The 18,864-nt window shown below is 37.4% G+C and overlaps 1 protein-coding gene across 3 annotated transcripts in view; it reads left to right on the top strand.

The window, feature by feature from the left end:
• Nucleotides 1–18,864, top strand: part of DCLK1 (doublecortin like kinase 1) — a 233,272-nt gene that overhangs the window by 139,142 nt on the left and 75,266 nt on the right. For all 3 annotated transcript variants that reach the window (XM_048948495.1, XM_048948485.1, XM_048948525.1), the window contains exon 5: nt 17,406–17,522. In XM_048948495.1, coding sequence (XP_048804452.1) covers nt 17,406–17,522 — 117 coding nt within the window. The remainder of the gene's footprint in view (nt 1–17,405; nt 17,523–18,864) is intronic.

Raw genomic sequence — 18,864 nt, forward strand, 5'->3', positions numbered from 1 at the left:
AACCCATACATTATTGTTTCCCAGTTTCTCTTCCTACTCCTTCACTGCCTTGGTGTATCATTAAAACCAAACCAAACCAAACCCCCACATACTTCCAGGCGCAAGAGGATAGAGGTGACAGACAGAATAAGCCTCCAGAAGTGATGAGATGATGGTAGACAGTGATCTTGTTTCTGGCTGCACAGTGCAGTTAAGGACATTCTGGAATGCTGTAATGAAGCCAAAGTTTCTGTGTCCTGTAAATTTCTTGGGAATGACATTTCTTATGTAAACTTCGCTTTGAAATGTTACTAATCTTTGAACCAAAATTATACCAACCAAATTTTATTCCCCTTGCTTCTTACAGATGAAAGCTATTTTTTTGGAAATAATTGTGACCTTTTGATGTACTTACCCAAATGGGAGAAACCCTATTGCATTGAGGTCTTTCAAGTAATTTTTTTTTTTCATCTTTTGTGCTTTAACTTTGGCAGTCTTTGGAGTGAGCCCCTGAATTCTCTATTTAAGCTGGTAGTACTGTAAAAAAAAAATAATAATAATAAAACAAAACACCCAAACACCCAATAAACAGAAGCTTAATTACAAGCTTGGAACATTCAAGGAAGGCAGTTACTTAAGCATTCACTCATCCCCATTAAATAAGATGTACATGGAAATTTCTTTTTCGTATGTTAAGAGAAAAAAATAAACCTTCATAATTAAAAAAGTCTATCACTACAGACATATGTATAATGATTTATTTAAGGAAATTGAGGAAAAAGTGGATCTCTAGATAGCAGCTTTTTTTTTCACTTCTAAGAAATAAGTATAATCTAAGAGCATCCTAAGTGAGTATAGTATGTCACAGTCCTTCAGTTGCAACTCAATTAAAATGATGTGCAAGTTGAGAATGTGCACGGAAGTGCATACATTGAACACCGAAATATATAACTCTGCTTTTCATGCAGACTTGTTCTAACGAAGGTGAATTTTGACCAGTAATCTTAGAGAAGAATTACCCAGCTTGGGCAAGTCAAGCTTCACTTCTTAATCCAGCTCATGCAGTTCCTGAGCTGAGTTTCAGAATGTGAATCTAGGCCCAACATTTGATAACAGCTTAAAGCCATTGATTAATATTCTTAGTTGAAAAAGTGAAAACAGGTAAGATTGTTTCCCTTTGTTGCTTAGTAAATGGTAGAAGAAAGCCAGAGAAGTTAAGTGAAACATAAGGCTTTTGCTTTATGTAGGTGTTCTCCCCACCTATAGTACCAATACAGCATGATCACCACATATTTTCCCACCCCCTACGTGCATAAAGAGAAAAATAGCTTTCGCCTGTGATATAAAATTAATCGTGTGGAGATTAGCTGTACACTGCTATGCTGCAATTCTGTTGCTTCCATAGGGATTTATTTTCCATTTCAGATTGCTAAGGCAGCCATAAAATATTTAGAGTCCTACGTATATAGAAATCCTTTGTTAGATACAATTGCATCCAGATATAGAAGATCTGCAGTTAGCTTTGGGGACTGGATCTTTGAGATTTGGGATGAGGGAAGGGAGAGATGCCACAACATTAACATGTAAAATAAATTCTGTAGGATTTTTTCATATTGCTTAAAGTAACCTAAAGATTAAAATGAAATTAATTGCTCGTTTGTTACAGTGTAAAGCAAGATGTTCTATTAAACCAAGAATGTAGAGTTCTGTTAACCTAAAAATCTTCTTCAAGTCAAACTGGGAAACAATGTACATTCCCTGTATAATTTCTCCAGGTTTTATTAGTTCCTTTATTCTCTTTGAGGGACAATTTAAGGAATAACAACAAAAAAAGTAGTCTGTATCCTCTTGAGATGCATGAACATGTGGAAAGTTGTGCAGAAAAAGACACAAAAATAAAACACCTAATTCTTCTTTGTGCCTTTGAATTACAGTTCATCTACAAAAGCCGTGAAGAAAGGCTTTCTCATGGAAAGGGAGAATTTCTTCCCTCATTCATCCCTCCCTGTTTACCTGAGATTTTTTCTTTTTTTCCCTTCCCTATTTGAGGGAAAAAGCAGAGAATGTATAGTATGTGAGGGACGGAGGAACCCCAAGCTGCCATGACAATTATCCTTCAGCTTACTTCATTAAGACTGCCACAATTGGTAGAACAAACCCATTGGTGATGGGTTTAAATTTCTGTCCCCACGAAACACAGGTTTCAGTTCAGTTCCTTGGTGTTTTCCTGTCCTCCCTCCCGTATACTCACCTCTCCATTTGAGAAAATTTAAATGTTTCCTGTGAATTTTCTTCAAATAAAGGATCTATGGTTTAATCTGGTAATACCCAGATGTTCCACTTGGACTTGAGGGGAGGAAAATGGAAGAGGAAGCAAGAATCAGAAACAGTAAAACTTTCATAGATGCCAGTTTAGTTCTTCAGTATTTTAACAATGGAGCATGCGCACACCATGTGCTGTAAACATATGCATTGCATTAGGTAAAATTCAATACATTTCATTCAAACACATATAAATATCAGAGGGAATCCAGTGAAGAGCTGTGGTTGCAGAAAAAAAAAAAAATATGGAGAGGAAAAGAAAGGTTCTGAATAATTCAGTGTGTGACAATTTGGTTGGTATACATTGTAGTATACGTGTATACGTGTAGTACTGAAAGAGCAAACAGGTTTGTAATCCAATTAGGAAACAGAGAAAAAAAAAAGTAGCAATAGCTATGAATGTATTTGTTAAATTACTCTTCATAATTAAGGGATGTGTAATACCTGACTGACATGAGGCTTCTCTCAAGTTACTTAATACAGTGGTCGTGCCAGTGTAAGATTGGGAATTATGTTAGTGTTTACATTTGGCCTGTTTGCACATTCAATATTACAAAAGTTCTGAGCAGTTGTTTGGAACAGTTTGCTATTTGTTGATGTTTAATCCTTTTTCATAAAATTATTCAATTATACTAACAATCAATTGAAGTAGAACGTATCAGTCGGTGTATGTGTGTGTATGTAACCATATCAAGAATAATTGTCAGGATGGTAGGGATTGTTTCAGCTGCCTAATTCAATACAGGAAGTCAGAGAGATCATAAATCATGAAACAAATTATCTTTTATCTTAAAGGAGAGTGAAAACACTGCTGTTAGATTTGTGTGGATGGACTTATGCCTTGTACCTAAATGCTCTGAAAGCAAGTTAGTCAAACAGTTTTCAAACTAGATGTATTTCAATTTTCAGGTCAATGCTAACTACATCACATGGACTTTTTAGGATTCTTTCATCGTTTCTTGTGATCAGGAGTCTCACTGAATGTGCAGAAGAATTTAAGACACTGGACAATCAGTTTTTTAATTCTAAATTATTTGCTTGGCTGGTAGACTTCAGGTTTGGATACACAAGCAAGTTCAGTAGCTTGAAAAGCAATCGCACATCAGCTGAGCTGTAGTAATTGTCCATGTGCACATAATTGAATCTTCCTTTATTGTAGGCTCAGCTAAGCCACGTTGCATTTACTCACTTTTACCATGGATATATGCACATAATTGCTGTGACTCAGCTGACACTCAGTAAGTTGGTAAGCTGCAGTAACCTGATCATCATCTTCTTGAGCCTTTTTTTTTTTTCATATTTCTGTTTTAAACTGATGTCAGGGAATTTTTCATTTCTTTTCCTTTTCAAAAGTTCCATTTATTTTATTTTGTTTGTTATGAGTGTGGATCCACTTTTTTGTGGTTGACTTGGCCAGGTTCTGCACATTTTACTTCTGGAACCCCAAAGCAAAGGGGGGTTACAAAGACCTGTGTCCACAGCTGCAACTTAGGCTTCTGTCAAAAGAGAAGTCAAAACTTTCCTCCTCCACCAGAGAGGCAGAGAGCGAGAATACTCATCAACAAGCTCAGCACAGACAAGCACTTTGGAGCCATGAAACAATCTCCTGCCCACATGGGAGTCTGCAGGAAAGGGTGGGAGGTTGACGGCTTTTTGGATCTGGCCCCATTTCATCTTAATCTGCACTGGCTCCTGATCTTTTCAAAGTCTCCCCATTGTGCGTGTGATTTCTGCTAAACATGCAGAGAAATTTTTAAGATCAAGACCATATGATATAGCAAGATTAATCTACCCTTTGGCCTTCACCTCTCCCTCCCACTGGGGGAGAGGTTTGGTTCTGCTAATTTGTCATGTTACTTTTTTTTCCCTGCCATCATTTTTTATCCTCCTCATGGTTCACCTAAATTGGGGATTTTGGTCCAAACACTCTCAGCATATAATGAAGATAAATAGGATTCTTCGTGTCCGCTACATGAATTGTTAAGACATTATTGTTTATTTCACCCAATTTTAATGTGGAGAATTTGTAACTCATTTGTAGAATATAAGTGTTTTTTCACTTTTACTATGTATTGTGGCTGAGTGAATCCCTGTAGGTCTGTGAAGCAGATGTGTTAGCACAGCAGCCACTATAACGGCTTCATTCTTTCCCTCATCTTCTGCAACGCAGTCAAGTTTCGAATTGTTATGATATGCGGTAATTAAATATGAATAAATAAAATATTACCAGATAATGAAGCTGCAATCCTCTCTGTCATGTTAAATCATTGATGAGGTGCCTGTGAGTAGGAACTGTGGCTGATGATGTCTTCTGCCTCAAAGTCTGTGATTAGTTTTGGGAGCAATTGTGTAAATTTTTCCATCATCTTTGCATCAATAGTCACAAAAAAAAAGGCTCAGTAAAATGTGTATGGATCATTTTATCCTCCTGCTTGGTCAATTAATTCCTTTCATGTCTCCTGACACCTGAGTAATAATTGGAAGTGGACCAATTTGCTGATAATAACTGTGTAATTCAACGGTTAGACTTCGGAATGAAATTTTCAAGCTTGTTAAAATACAGAATTAGATTTGGGAGAAGAAATGCAGAGAAACCTGTCTTTATCTATGTTTTTAATATTTAACCTATAAAATATAAATCTCAGTGAAGGAATCAAATAATGATCGTAACAAAAATCTTTGCATTCGTCCATTTCAAAGCAGGGCAGATGTTTATCTTGATATTGTAGATCCTACAAACCCTGCTCTTCTGGAAATAAAGTATGCATTCAGTACTTATACTCTCCTGAAATCTTCTCTTGTTCCCATAATAGCTTTGAACTTCTATACCTATGAATAACCGAGACTTACTTCGTTTCAGCCTCTAGAGATAGGCATTTTGATGACATTCTTCTCACCAGTGAGGTTCCTCATTTTAGCCTTGTAAGCTATACAGTATCCTCTTCAAGCAAGAAGGTAATTTACATTTGGGGTTGGTTATGCTTGAAACCCAAACTTGAAACTGCTTGTGGGGCTGGAATTTACTGCACTTCTTCAGCTGTTTCAGTTGGTCACTTCAGACATATTTCAGTCTATCTGGCATTCCTTGAGGGGACTTTAAGCCATAACTGCTGCAGAAACAGCATTTCCCAGTTGCAGTCTGTGGGGTGATGGGTTGAGACTAGGCAATTAGTACTTGAGGGCTTGGTTTGCCCTTGTGGTTTATCATTGCACTTGCATCAGTTTATAAGAGTTGTGTCTTCTAACATTTCCTCGCTGTTAGAATTACTTTTCCTTAGAGAAATGTCTCTGGTTCTCTGCTTTTATATTACTGATGAATTGTACTTTCTGTCACATAAAGGTAGTGTGGTAGATAATAAGTAAGAAAGAAATTGGACTGGAACTGATTGTTTTTCTTCAGTACCATCACAGAATTCCCTTTGTTTAATGTTAGAGATGTCCAAGTGAGTTTTAAATAAACCCTCCTGCCATTGAGCAGTTTGCTGCAGCAGCACAGAACTGTACATATGCTAATTTACCCTTCTGAGCTCCATTTTCCTGTAGCTAGGTTGCTACCAGTTCTCAGTTAAGCCCAAGGAAATGATATCTCCAGATCTCTAAGCTGCAGTCACAGAGTAAACAGGCCTCATTAGAAAATCCCATTTGTTCAGAGCATTCTTCCAGTGTAGGAAAACAAGCCTGATCTACACAACAGGGTGTTGGCAACCAGAATTACCTTTTATCTCCACAGGTTTGCATGCAGGCACATGTAAACAGGGAGTAAGCAAACAAAGCCCAGCTTGTGGCACCTAAATAGAACCACATGCTGCAAACCTCGGCCAGCAGTGCAGCTGTCAGCAAAGCTTCAGCGCGCACGCATCCCAGGAGCGATGTCAGCAGCTGTGAGCCCCACAACACTTCTGGCAGTGATGGTTTCCAGTTTAGGCCTGGCCATGCTTTACATCTCTTGCCCATCTGTTTGTTTTGCATTGTGTTACATCATCCCAATTGCAATAGTTAAACTATAAAATCATCGGGGAATCATACAGAGGAGAAAACTGGTTTTTGCAGATCGCCCCAGGGAGGGCTTTCTATTCATAGGACGTGGTGTCAGAGAAAGTGCAGAGGCTTTTTTGTGGAAGAAACAGACATATGGGAAGCTGGGACTGACACTGGCAAAACCACGGTGATGTTGGGAGCAAATAAGAAAGTTACTGCAAAGATATTTGGCCCTCACTTTTTCTGCATTTTGGTTATCAAGCAGCTTCATGATGTTCTGCAAAAGCTTCTTGGGATCCAGACATTGGTGGAATGGAAACTGAGAAATTCAAGCATTGAATTTTTTTGCTTCCATTACTTCCTAATTCAATGTTTGGAACTCTGAACAAGATCGACATCCATGTTCTTGAGTTAGTTTGCAAGATAGAAGTCAAATTTTGTCTTTGAATAGCTAAGAGGAAGATAGAAAGATTTCCTGCGAATAAATCTGATCTTTAATTTAACTTTTGGTTTCAGCTTGTTTGGAATTCTTTGTTAGGGGCTTTTGGTTTTGAAAATATTAATATGAAAATAGAATGTTGGAATGTCTTTTCAGAAAATTGAGTGCCTTTTTGAGAATATTTATAGAAAATAAGTTATTAAACATTGGCTTAGCATCAGGTCTTTACTGTTAGCTGTTCCTTATCTGTTCAGAAACAGCTTCTGACTGTTGCATCTCTTCCAAGACTAGGAACACTCTTAAATATTGAATAATCCCAGACTTCTAAATACATATTTCAGAGAAGTAAGACTTTAAATAACAACCTTATCTGAGAAATTGTGAATGATTCATAAAGAATAACATAGAAAAACTTGCTGAATTAATTATTTTTTCATCTTTCATAGTTGTGAAATGACTTCGACAGAGAAGCAGCCCAGAATTTTGCCAACCCATATGACAACTCTCTTCAAATACTAAGGAGAATTTTATTTTTATTTTTAAAAACTTAGCTCTGCTTTATACATATATATTTAGTTAATGGAAAAGATGCAGAGCTGGAGATTTTTTTTCAACCTCACTTTGTAGAACAGAAAATCAAAGGGGTCTAAGATTCAAAAAATGAGACACAATCCACTGAAATACTATATAGTATCATGAGTGCCATCTGTGATTTTCCAAAGTATAGTGTAAAGCAGTGCTTCTAACCTAGCCTAATGGATATAAATGTAGTCCTCTTAATAAGTAGTTAGCATTTTCCATGGCCACCCTTGCCTACTCACTGCATGTTGATTATTTAAGCATCAGCTGCATAATAAGTTGCAATCCTTCCTCTAAATATTTACAGTCAAGACTGCTTCAGAAGATGGTGTGGGCTAACATGTCTTGGTTGGCTTTATTTTGTTACTTTTTGACAGCTTCTCCTGAACTGGGCTAGCATTTGTGGTTTTGTTTGGTTTTGGTTTTTTTTGTGGCTTTTTTTTTTTTTTTTAAATATATATTTGGAGATGCCTGTTTAAGCAAAACCTAGTGTTTCTGGAGCAGATTGAGTTGTGGAAGATGTAGACAGACAGCTCCAGCATCACATCAGGTAGGTCTGTTCCATGAGAGTAAAAAAAGATGTAATCCATGAAGTCACGAAGACACTGTTTCTCACAGTAATAACTTCCATCATATTGTTGGTTTGGAATGAGTGGCTATACATCTTAATGGGATGACAGGATATTGGCCAACAAGATTCTGAATTGTCTATGAAGGAAAAAATGCATTTTGGGGGATATCCATTCTGCTAATGCCCTGCTGAGATAGACAAAGCTAATCAGTCTGTCTTTTCAATAAACGATTTATCTCTCAATAGTTGCCCCACTCAGGAAATTTTACTGACTTTAATTCATCCATTAAGCAAGCACTTTTCTAAAATGTTCTTGGACTTGCATTCAGTTTTATGTTAGAATGCTTCTCTTCCTTTTTCTTATCTTTCAGCTAAGACCAGATAGAAGTGCTGACAGTGAAGAACCTTCACAGTACCTTAGATGAGTCATACAAGGAAGGCTTAATCAAAAGAACTATAGAAGAGACCTGAGAGGTCCCAAGGGAGAACTTGCTGTACCCAAATTGACTTTGCAGGTTTCTGGCTAACCTGTTTGCGCTGTTGTAGTTAGGGAAATTCAACAAGTCCTCTATGTGATTTACTCCAATATCCTTTATCCTCCAATACTTCTTTATCCTTGCAGTTAAAAACATGTTTCCTCATGTCCCGATAAATCAGCCTTCTTTTTTGTCCTACTTGTGATACAGCCACTAAGTAGGAAATTGATTCTTTTCCTGGCAATCTCCTGCATACCACTGGCTGCAATTTTTATCCTATCATTGATATTATGAGTTTATGATCCCATTTATATTACTTATCTTTCACTGGTTATGTGTCCCAAAATTGTGCTCTTTCTTGGTGTTTTCTGAACTCTGTTTATAAATGGAAGCACAGAAGTTTATTTGTTGTGTTACCTTACACTTTAGCAGTCCTGAGGAAAGCAGAATAGTTCAGGTGTTTTCTATACAGTGCTCCTGTTTGTGTCAGCAGGATGATGTTGTTTGCTTCAGATTCAGCATGTGACCCACTTACCTCCCTCTTAGCAGAACTGTTGCCTAGCATTTACACATGCAGTGAGTTGGCTTCTGCCTTGTTTCTGTTGCTTATTTTCCTGGCTGTGGTGCTTTGGACTTGTTCTGTTTTGCTGTTTGTTAGTTTTTTTTATCACATCCTCAGTTAACAGGATTCACACTTGTAGTTTTACCCATGGTGATGCCATCTCCAAATTTAAAATGCTTACTAAATTATTAAGAAAAGTACTGATATAGTACCAGGCTCAGAAACAAGACCCTCAGCTCGTTGTCATAGTAGGAGAGTAGGAACTATAGGTAACTATCTGCCTTTGTTTTCTAATGCTCAAATGCAATTTCTGTTGATGATAATTTGCCTAACTTGGGATTTAGATTTCAAAATCCTGGTGAAAAAGACAAAGCCTCCTGTGCTCCAGTTTGTTCCTATTTTCCCCTGCCTTAACACTGGGCACTACTGAAAAGAACCTGGTTAGAATCATAGAATGGCCTGGGTTGAAAAGGACAACAATGATCATCTAGTTTCAACCCCCCTGCAATGTGCAGGGTCACCAACCACCAGACCAGGCTGCCCAGAGCCACATCCAGCCTGGCCTTGAATGCCTCCAGGGATGGGGCATCCACAGCCTCCTTGGGCAACCTGTTCCAGTGCATCACCACCCTCTGGGTGAAAAACTTCCTCCTGATATCTAACCTAAACCTCCCCTGTCTCAGTTTAAAACTGTTCCTCCTTGTCCTTGTCCTATCACTATCCACCCATGTAAACAGTCATTCTCTCTCCTTTTTATACAATCCCTTCAAATATTAGAAGACCACAATGAGGTCTCCCCGGAGCCTTCTCTTCTCCAAGCTAAACAAGCCCAATTCCCTCAACCTTTCCTCATAGGAGAGGTGGTTCCATCCTTACTGCGTGCTCGTTTCAGTTACTGTTTTCTGAAAACTCAAGTTAGGCTGACTGTCCTGCAATTTGTAGTTTACTGCTTTGTCCCATTTTTAAAGATAAGCAATTGCTTTGGATTTTTCTAGTCTCTTGGAAGTTCACCTGCTCTTCACAATTCTGAAAAAATAATGTTTTCTGACTTAAAGATTGTCCCTAGATGGTCTTCATGTCTAGCTAATTTGCAGATGTTATCAAAGGAGTCTCTCTAACCTGTTCTGCTTGTAGCATTCTAATCCCTCTGTTGGTAAAGTTGCAATATCCATATAATTGCAGTTAGTCTTTATAATGAAAATCGAAACAAACAAGCAAAAAAGAACTGCAGTTCTCGTATTAGTCTATTGTGGTGGTTAATGTTTCTTGTATATCCTCTTTTTGTGCAAGGCTCCTTCCCAATACAACCAATTACCTGTGTAAATGCTATGGGTTTATGCTTAACCTTTCTGACAGCAATCTTTATCCCAGTACAGTGTGCTTTATTTTTTGAGTTAAAAAGGCTTTAAACTTCATCCTGCATGATTAACTTATTAGACAATAGTGCATTGTAAATTTTCATATTTATACAAAAAAAGTTTCAAAAGCAGAAGTAGGATGTTCTCTTTAAATACATGTTGTTTGCTACAACCACAAATCAGTTTTCAGGTATATTCTGTAACTTAAGAAACTTGGCTAAAATGTGTAAAATTTGGCCATTTTGAATGAATGTTTCTCAGTTATATATTTAGTTGATACTTTCTATGTGAAGCCAGTGTTTGCAAAGGAGGACTTTTTACTTTCTATCTGTGAAAGAGATAAAAGCTTGTAAACTTCCAAAAGAGTCACTTGAGTTGGAAGATGATTTAGAAGAAGTGATACTCTTCAGACAGGAGATAGCAGTACCAAAAACCTAAGATATGTTAAACTGCAACATCATCACTTCTATTATGTTGGAATATATAAAAAAAAATGTTGGAATGCCTGTATGCTTTATGCTTAGAAAGATGTTAATATTTACCATATGGACTGGATAGGAGGCCTGTTTATTCTCAGAGTAAAGAACAAAATGATTTTAATAGATAATATGATAAATATTACTTCTTTGTACTGAGATGGAAAACAATCCATTGATCTTGCTGAACAGAAAAACTGAGAGAATGAATTTGTACCATCCTCTCATTTCATTGGCAGTTGTGCGAATGCCAAGAAAACACCATCCAAATTGTGCAGACGAAGTAAGGCACTCTAATGATGGATGTTTCCCCTGACTTCACCAGAGGTATTTGAGGGGTAAATGATACCTGCTGTTAGAGTATATATCCAATAAATATACTTTCGTCATAGAGAGAGATAGACAGTCATGAGCAAAGACAGCACATCTTTCTCTGATGAAGAATATATTGAAAGAAATATTTTGCATTCAGTTGCTGTTGTAATGCAGTTGTACTATCTTAACGATTTCTAGTTAAAACTAACTTCTTAATATTCTGATCAGTGCACACAGTGTGGTATGCCAGAGAGGATTCTGAATGCAGGGGCAAAATAAGGAGCATTTTAATCAGCATTGAAACAGCTTGAGTGAAGTAAGATTAACAAGCAATGGTAATTAAAATCTCTGGAAGTGAACTAGAGTATGTGGCAAGACGTGCAAGGCATACATGTTAAAGATTACATGTGTGCTAGAGATGTATTTTAGCTGGTGGCAAATAAATTCCCTATTTCAACTCAGTCTTAGAATCATAGAATCATAGAATTGCTAGGGTTGGAAAAGGCCTTAAGGATCATCAAGTCCAACCACAACCTAATCATCCTACCCTAAACCTAACAACCCTCAATCATGTCCCTGAGCAATACATCCAAACAGGTTTTAAACACATCCAGGGATGGTGACTCAACCATCTGCCTGGGGAGCCTATTCCAGTGCTTTACAACCGTTTCTGTAAAGAATTTTTTCCTGATATCCAACCTAAACTTACCCTCGCTCAACTTGAGGCCATTTCCCCTTGTCCTGTCACCTGTCATAAGTGAGAAGAGACCTACTCCACTGTCACTGTAAGCACCTTTCAGAGTCATTGCTAATAACCTCACTTCAGCACATAAGCAAACTTTGTGTCATGTTCCTACTAAACCACTCTCAGGGAGGAATCCACTGAAATAAGTAAATAATAGAGTAGGAAGATAAAATCTATTTGCAGCAAGATCACAGAATACAGAAAAAAAATGATGTTACCATGTGCATTTAGTAAAAGAGCCCATACAAAGCTTATAATTAGGATATGTTCACCAGTTCTCAAACTCTGTAATTTATATCTGGTCATTTCATGAATAAAATTTATACTTTAAAACGTACAGGTTCCTAACTCATACAAATCAATGTGTTCCAATTACTTTGGAAGGACTGTAGAGTGAATGGTTGATGCCTGTGCATGATATTTTTAGCTGTCTAATTCTGAATGAGTTCCATCCTGCCAACAGCATCTTTTAGTTATGCACACAGGAGCATGTTTGAAGATAAAGTAGGAAATTCTTGAAGTGTTATGGTTATACGTAAAATCAGTTTCCCTTTTTAAGAATACTTTCTGGATGACTTCACAGAATTGAGAAACAAATAAGAACATTGAAAAATAGGAAATTTGACAGCATTAAATATCAGTGATATTACATGTTATTCTACTCAGATTCACAAATACCTTCACTATTTCTAACCTAGCAACCATTTTTTTGAGAAGTACAAGCATCTCAATACATGCTTAGGTTGAGTGAAGCTACTTGGCTTCCTAACAGCTTGGAAGTTACTGTATGAAAATTTTTCTTTGTCAGTGAACGCTTATCCTAGTTTCAGAATTGGGGAACACCCTTTCACATTAAAGAAAATTCAGCATTTGCATATTTTATATCCCAATAAAAGCATGTTTCTCAGGGATAAATAAAGAAAGCTAGGTATTTATTGCTACAAAAATTTGTCACTTTTTAAATAGTCAGGGATCCTAATCCTCATAATGAGCAGAAGAGTGGTTAGAAATCAGATCAAAAGATAGGATGTCACAAAAAATGAGTATTTACAGTAGCAGATAGCTTAATGGATGGGATAAAGCTTTAGGATTTTGTATTCTGCTCAAACTTCACTGTCCATCTACATCAGAAACACACTGAATGGGAAGACATGCAGAACAAAATTGAAGTCGACACAACCATGAAAACAGAAGATTAGAAATTACTTAAACCCTAGCACAACTCCTTATATCCTTTTCCTTTCTGGAAGCTGGTTGATAGTTACCCTTATGAACATTTTGTAATTGCAAGCCATAGCTGCCTCTGATTCATCAGTAGGGTTGGGTGAACTGCATTATATATCAGTGCCGCTAGAGAGGATGATGCTATTTCCCTTTTGCTGTAGAGAGTGAAATTTAGTGCTGCAAATAGAAGATTACTGGTTTTAATTGAAGGCATAAATGCAGCAAAAAAGTAAAATCTTATTAGCTGCATTACCAATTAGATACATGGAACAAATCACTCAATATTAAAAACAAAAATATGGAGTAATGATCTACTGATTGGCCTGAGGACATGGATAGTGAGGCTGACATTGTTCAGCAGTGGTAAAAGGTACCAGCCTAAGGCTTACAGTAAAGTGGCTTACCAACAAGCATGGACATCCTTGATCCTCCTCGCTTGCTTATCTGTAGGATACAGCTGTCGCTGAAGCAAGTTAAATGTTCTCATCCTAAAGAACCAGATTGGCAAGGATACCAAAGAAAAAATATCTGTTCTTTACACACAGACCTCAAAGAAGACAAAATGCAACAGAGAGTGGTATTTTAACCCAGAAAAGAAGCTCAAGAAGTTCATGCAGTGAACTTCTGAGTAGCTGAATCTCTTGGTAATTTTTGGTAATTCTTGGTAATTGGTAACTTTTCACAACCTTTTCTAGAAAAAAGTTAAATTTGTTCGTTTTCTCACGTATTTATTGTGGATTAGTTATTCTCTGCTGCTTTCTTGCCATTGTAAAATTTAATGAACACATAAGCTAATTAAGCATTTTGGAAGTGGAACATCGCAGAGTTGGAGGTTGGAGGTATTATGATTCTGCGCATTAGCATCCCATGGTTACCATATGCTAACCTTTTATGCATTTGACAATAGAAAGAAGCAGGGGCACACAAGTATGTTGGGCTTCCTCCTTGCACCAATTGGCACATTCGGTGGCATCACTGTGCAATCTCAGGCACTTTCCATTCTTTATCTTGGCCCTGAGGTGTCTCAGTCACGTCAAGTAGTAGCCATGGGGTATTTCCATTTTTTTCTCAACCTTATTGTTAAAAATCCATTAAATGCCCCAGACACCCATGGTAGTATGCCTGTTAGAGAGGCATTGCAGTGTGTTATGTTGTTAGTCTCAGTGCTGATTTTCTGTGTTAACCTCTCCTACTTTGTCACTCTCTCTGTAGTTATACAATAGAAGATCTTATTGCAGGATGTTCTGGCTGAAGAAACATTCTTATTTATCTGATATACTGAGTTGGAAAGCAATAAAGTCTGTGATCGGACCTTGAAATTGACCTTCTTTTGCTTCATGTTACCATGGATATCATCATTTTGTTGCTTTAATTTTCATCACTAGTGATAGGAAGGACTGGGGCTTTATGAAATGTTTCTTTCCTCACTGAACATACTATAGAAAAATATTGTGTATTCTTCACTGAGCATGCCCACATGTGTGAGAAAGAGCATAATTCTCATCTGTCTGGATCTATTTCTGGTAGTTTTGGCATCAAAAGAAATTCAGGGAAAAAAATCCATTTCATGGCTTGCCAAGCACCTATTGTACAGTTATCAGAGTTATCAGATGAAGAGAAGAGAGTATTTATTTCTTTGCCAGTGTAAATACTGAATAGAAAATGTGGTTTTAGAAACAATGCACTTTTGTTTTGTTTTCTCTTCTTTATGTATAGATGTCTTAGAAGAGGCAAGCCATGGTTGTGTCCTTACTGAATGAGGTTTTTGCCTGCAGTAAAATTTAATTCTCCGAACTTAATGTGACAATATCATTGCAGACATAAATTGTTTGTGGGAGCTCAGACCTTTCTGCAGCAAGCAGCAGAGTAACATTTTATCCAACAAACAAAGGTTTTCCAGGTCTGTCTCTAGATGACTTTTGAATGTCTCCAAGGGTGGAGATTTTGCTATGTCTCCGGGCTTCTTCCAGTGGAAAAGAGCACTGGATGAGGCTTCTTCCAGTGCTTATGCGTCCTCAAAGTAAACAAAATCATAGGGAACCTTCTGTGTTCCAGTTTGGGCTCAGTGACAAAATGTCTCTGTCTTTCCATTTACACACATCTTCGTTTCCCACTTTATTATTTACTTCACATTTCTGAACAGGCTGGGTCCAAGTAAGGGCTATCCTGAATATTGATTGAGACACGATTTTGTTTGTTGGACAGAAACATAACTTAGATGTGCATTTAGACACCTCTTCTGACCACCTTCTGTCTATTCCTTTCCAATAACGTGACTGGGAATGCACCTTTGAATGCAGAATCTTGTCTCTAACCTCTTTCCAACTCCGGGTGGTTATAAGGTATTCAAAATATAAGTAGGTATTAATAATTGCAATGAGATGAAAGATAAAGTGCAGCCTGTAGCATGAATTGCAAGCGAAGAACGCAGATACCATGTTCTTCATATGGTGAAAGTAAACAAAAGCCTCATGTACAGTAAAGTGTATTACATTAAGTAGATGGCTATTTTCCTCATGGACTCTTAAGGTTTTTTTACTAAGCAAGTGAATATAGTCTGATGGTTTTCGTTTGGCTAGATGACGTTATTTTAGCCTTTTTGCTCAGTGACCCCTAAAATATTCAATTACCTTCCTGACTGATTCCTGTGAATAGGGACATACACTAGAATAGCATCATAATTTTACAAAATCAAAGAAGTTGACTGTTAGATGTTTTGGCATTTTAGGTCTTTGTTAACAAGGTAAAGAACCTGTTTGCATTTGAAATGTATAGACAATTTCTGAAGCACCCATTTGTGCAAGTACATCATGTAAGTTTTCTGATGTAGTTGCCTACTTGAGTCTATCTGAAAGCTTTCATCTGTTTCTTCCTGTTTTCAGTTGATAATCAACTCATACAACAGAGTAGACATTTTCCTCCATTTCCAGTCGTCACTTGATATGTAATGAGATTAGCAATGAATGAATCACATAAAATGTCAACAGAAAGAAATTAACTACTACTACTAGTCATTAGGAACCTGGAAGAGTTTGGGAAGAAAAGCTTCTTTGGGAAGACTAGGGCTTTTCTATGGTCCTCTGCTCTCAGATGTGCTGGACATTCCTTCAGTAATGCATCAGTTCTTGTTTCCATCTTCTTCAACAGCTTGACGACAGACAAGCAGTTAGGGCGGCCAAGAGAAATACACTTCATGACATCATTCACTGGTGGAGATATTTAAGTTAATTAGTTATGCTCAATTTTATTTCTTTGTACTCTAATCTGTCTAAACTATGTTACAGGCTTCACTGATCGTCTGTGGAGACTAAATAATGTGCAGGCTTGCACATAGTATTTTCTTACTAGGGAGAAAAAAAAATTGTGTTTATTTCTCTTAACCTATTTTGAGAAACTTAACCATGGGAAGAAAATGGGGAACAGGTCTGATACAGAAATAAATGTCTATTTATTTATGTTTAAACAAGTGAAGTATACTGACATTTTGAGGTGAATGCAGTATAAACATTGCTGCAGACTTCTAATTGTATACTGGCTAAGAAGTGGAATATTTTTTTCGGTCCTGACTGTATAATTTGTCTAGTGATTAATTTAGTATCCATTATGACTGCAAGACATCAGCTTTATGCACACCGAGTTCTTTCATCCTCAGGCCAAGAACCATTTTGCAGGCGTAATGCAAGAATGCCTACAGAGCTGTGTGGGTGTATATAAACCCTAACCTGAACATCTTGCAGTGTTCTCAAGTGGGAGGGTAATTTCGCCTCTTCACTGATTTTACTGATGTCTCTTATGAGCAAGTAGTGCCATTTCCCTCAACCTTTGATGAATTGCGTGTGCTATACAATGTGGGCTGTTGCTCACCAGAGGATTAAGCAGGAGCAACAAACCTGCTTCACTTTCTTCAAACCTTTCATGAGTGACAGACACCTGCGTCATCTTGCACAGTCTTAACATTTTGATATATAAAAGCAGCCTTCCAGTTCTTCCAGAGGTTACTACTAGGCTGACAAAAATGCTTACACTGCAACTAAATCATTTTTAAAAAAAAACAACTGCATTATTTGTGCTGAAATCTTCAAAAGCGAATAAATTTTATGTGTTGTCTCGGCACTCTTAAATTAAGCTGTTCTAAGTACCTGCAGTAACCATGGTATCTGAAAGTCTGGATTACCGCAGCAGTTCTTTGTCTGAAAAGTGGTACATACTGTACTTGGATTTTAATGGAGCCATTTGTACAGATTTTATACTTTCCCGTAAAACTCCTCAAGATGAATGGAAACAAGCGTGGGCTAAATGTTTGTGCTTTTCATGCTCTTTCTGTTTCAGAATCTTGCTGGCTTTCTTAATTGCTAACTTATGTAATTTCTTTGTCTTTTAGAATGTCGAGTGGTGAAATCTACTTCTTATACCAAAATAGCTTCAAGTTCACGAAGGAGCACCACCAAGAGCCCAGGTCCATCCCGACGCAGCAAGTCTCCTGCTTCTACCAGCTCAGGTAAAGCAAGCAAGAATTTCTTCTTAAAAGCAACAAGCAGTTTATTTCAGTGCAATTGGCAGTATGCTAAAATACAATATTTCTGTAAAATATATATGTAAAACAGTTGATAGTAAAAATTGACTTACTGTCAATTGCACATGAGAAGAAATGTCTTCTGATATAAAAGAATTCTTTACTACTTTATAGATTATTCTCCAGCATTTCTCTTCATTTTCCTTCACTGTTCTTCCGTGATTTTGTTTCTTGTAGATAAAGACTGACAGAAAGAAGTATTCCTTCTACTAAGAACTGAATAAACAGTTCAGAAAGTAGTCTAGTCACTCAGTGTAGTGCCTGTGTCTGTACATGGCAGATTTCAGGGGTTTTTTTGCATTTTGTTTCTGAGGGAGATACAAGTCAGCAGTGAGGAAAGAATAGGCTAAAGATATTAAGCATATTGAGAAAGAGGAGAAGGACAAAGACAGAATGTAAATGCAGAGATGTGTAAATTTGAGAAAAAAGATTGCTGAGGAAGAAGCAAGTCAGAGTTGGCTGAACAAGCCAGTGGTACAGATTGGAGGAGGATGAACAAAAGCTTTAATAAGTTGTAATTCTGCCTGGAGGGACTTAATTGTCCTCTCCCAGTAAGCATCCTATAACTAGTTCCTCCTTGCAGCTTTTTCGAAGCAAATAAGTAAAAGAAGAACATTAGATAATTTATCTGTATTGGGGCCAGCACAAATCCTAACTCATAAGTACAAATAATACTTGGTACGGGCCAGTTGAGTAGACCCAGTCCAGCGGTTGCAGCACTGCTTGTGAATATGGATTTTGTAAGAGGCAAACATTAGAGCTGTGTGAAAGTCACCTCACTCTTTCTTGCTTTAAGTATTCTGCCTACAGGGAGGCAAACATCATACTGGAACCTTTTTGTTACCTGCATCCTGCACCATAATATCCTTAGGGGGAAGGAAGGTGGCAGTCAGAACTGTCCAGGTGCTAAGGAGCTCCTAGATGCTTTCAAAGAGGGGAGGTGTGAATCAAGTGGAACCATATTTTTCACAAGAGTAGACTAAGAAAAAAAGTGTTCTTGATCAGGGAAGGAGGAAAGTGGGGGTAACACAATGAAAGACAGAGGCGTAGATCTGTGTGTGGGAGGGCTGGGAGGCACTGTGCCTCCCACTGTCTTAGGAACATTTGAAATAGAGAAGCCTGAAGAGAGGTGATGGAAAGAAGTATCAGTTGTGAGGAAGAAGCACACAGACTAACTCTTTCTGAAACATACTTCAAGTTATTTTATTTGTAACTCAATGGAACAAAATTAAATTAAAATTTAGCAAAAGAGGTTCTACTTGGTCCG

This window comes from Lagopus muta, chromosome 1 (genome assembly GCF_023343835.1).
Source record: "Lagopus muta isolate bLagMut1 chromosome 1, bLagMut1 primary, whole genome shotgun sequence".
Taxonomy (NCBI): Eukaryota; Metazoa; Chordata; class Aves; order Galliformes; family Phasianidae; genus Lagopus; species Lagopus muta.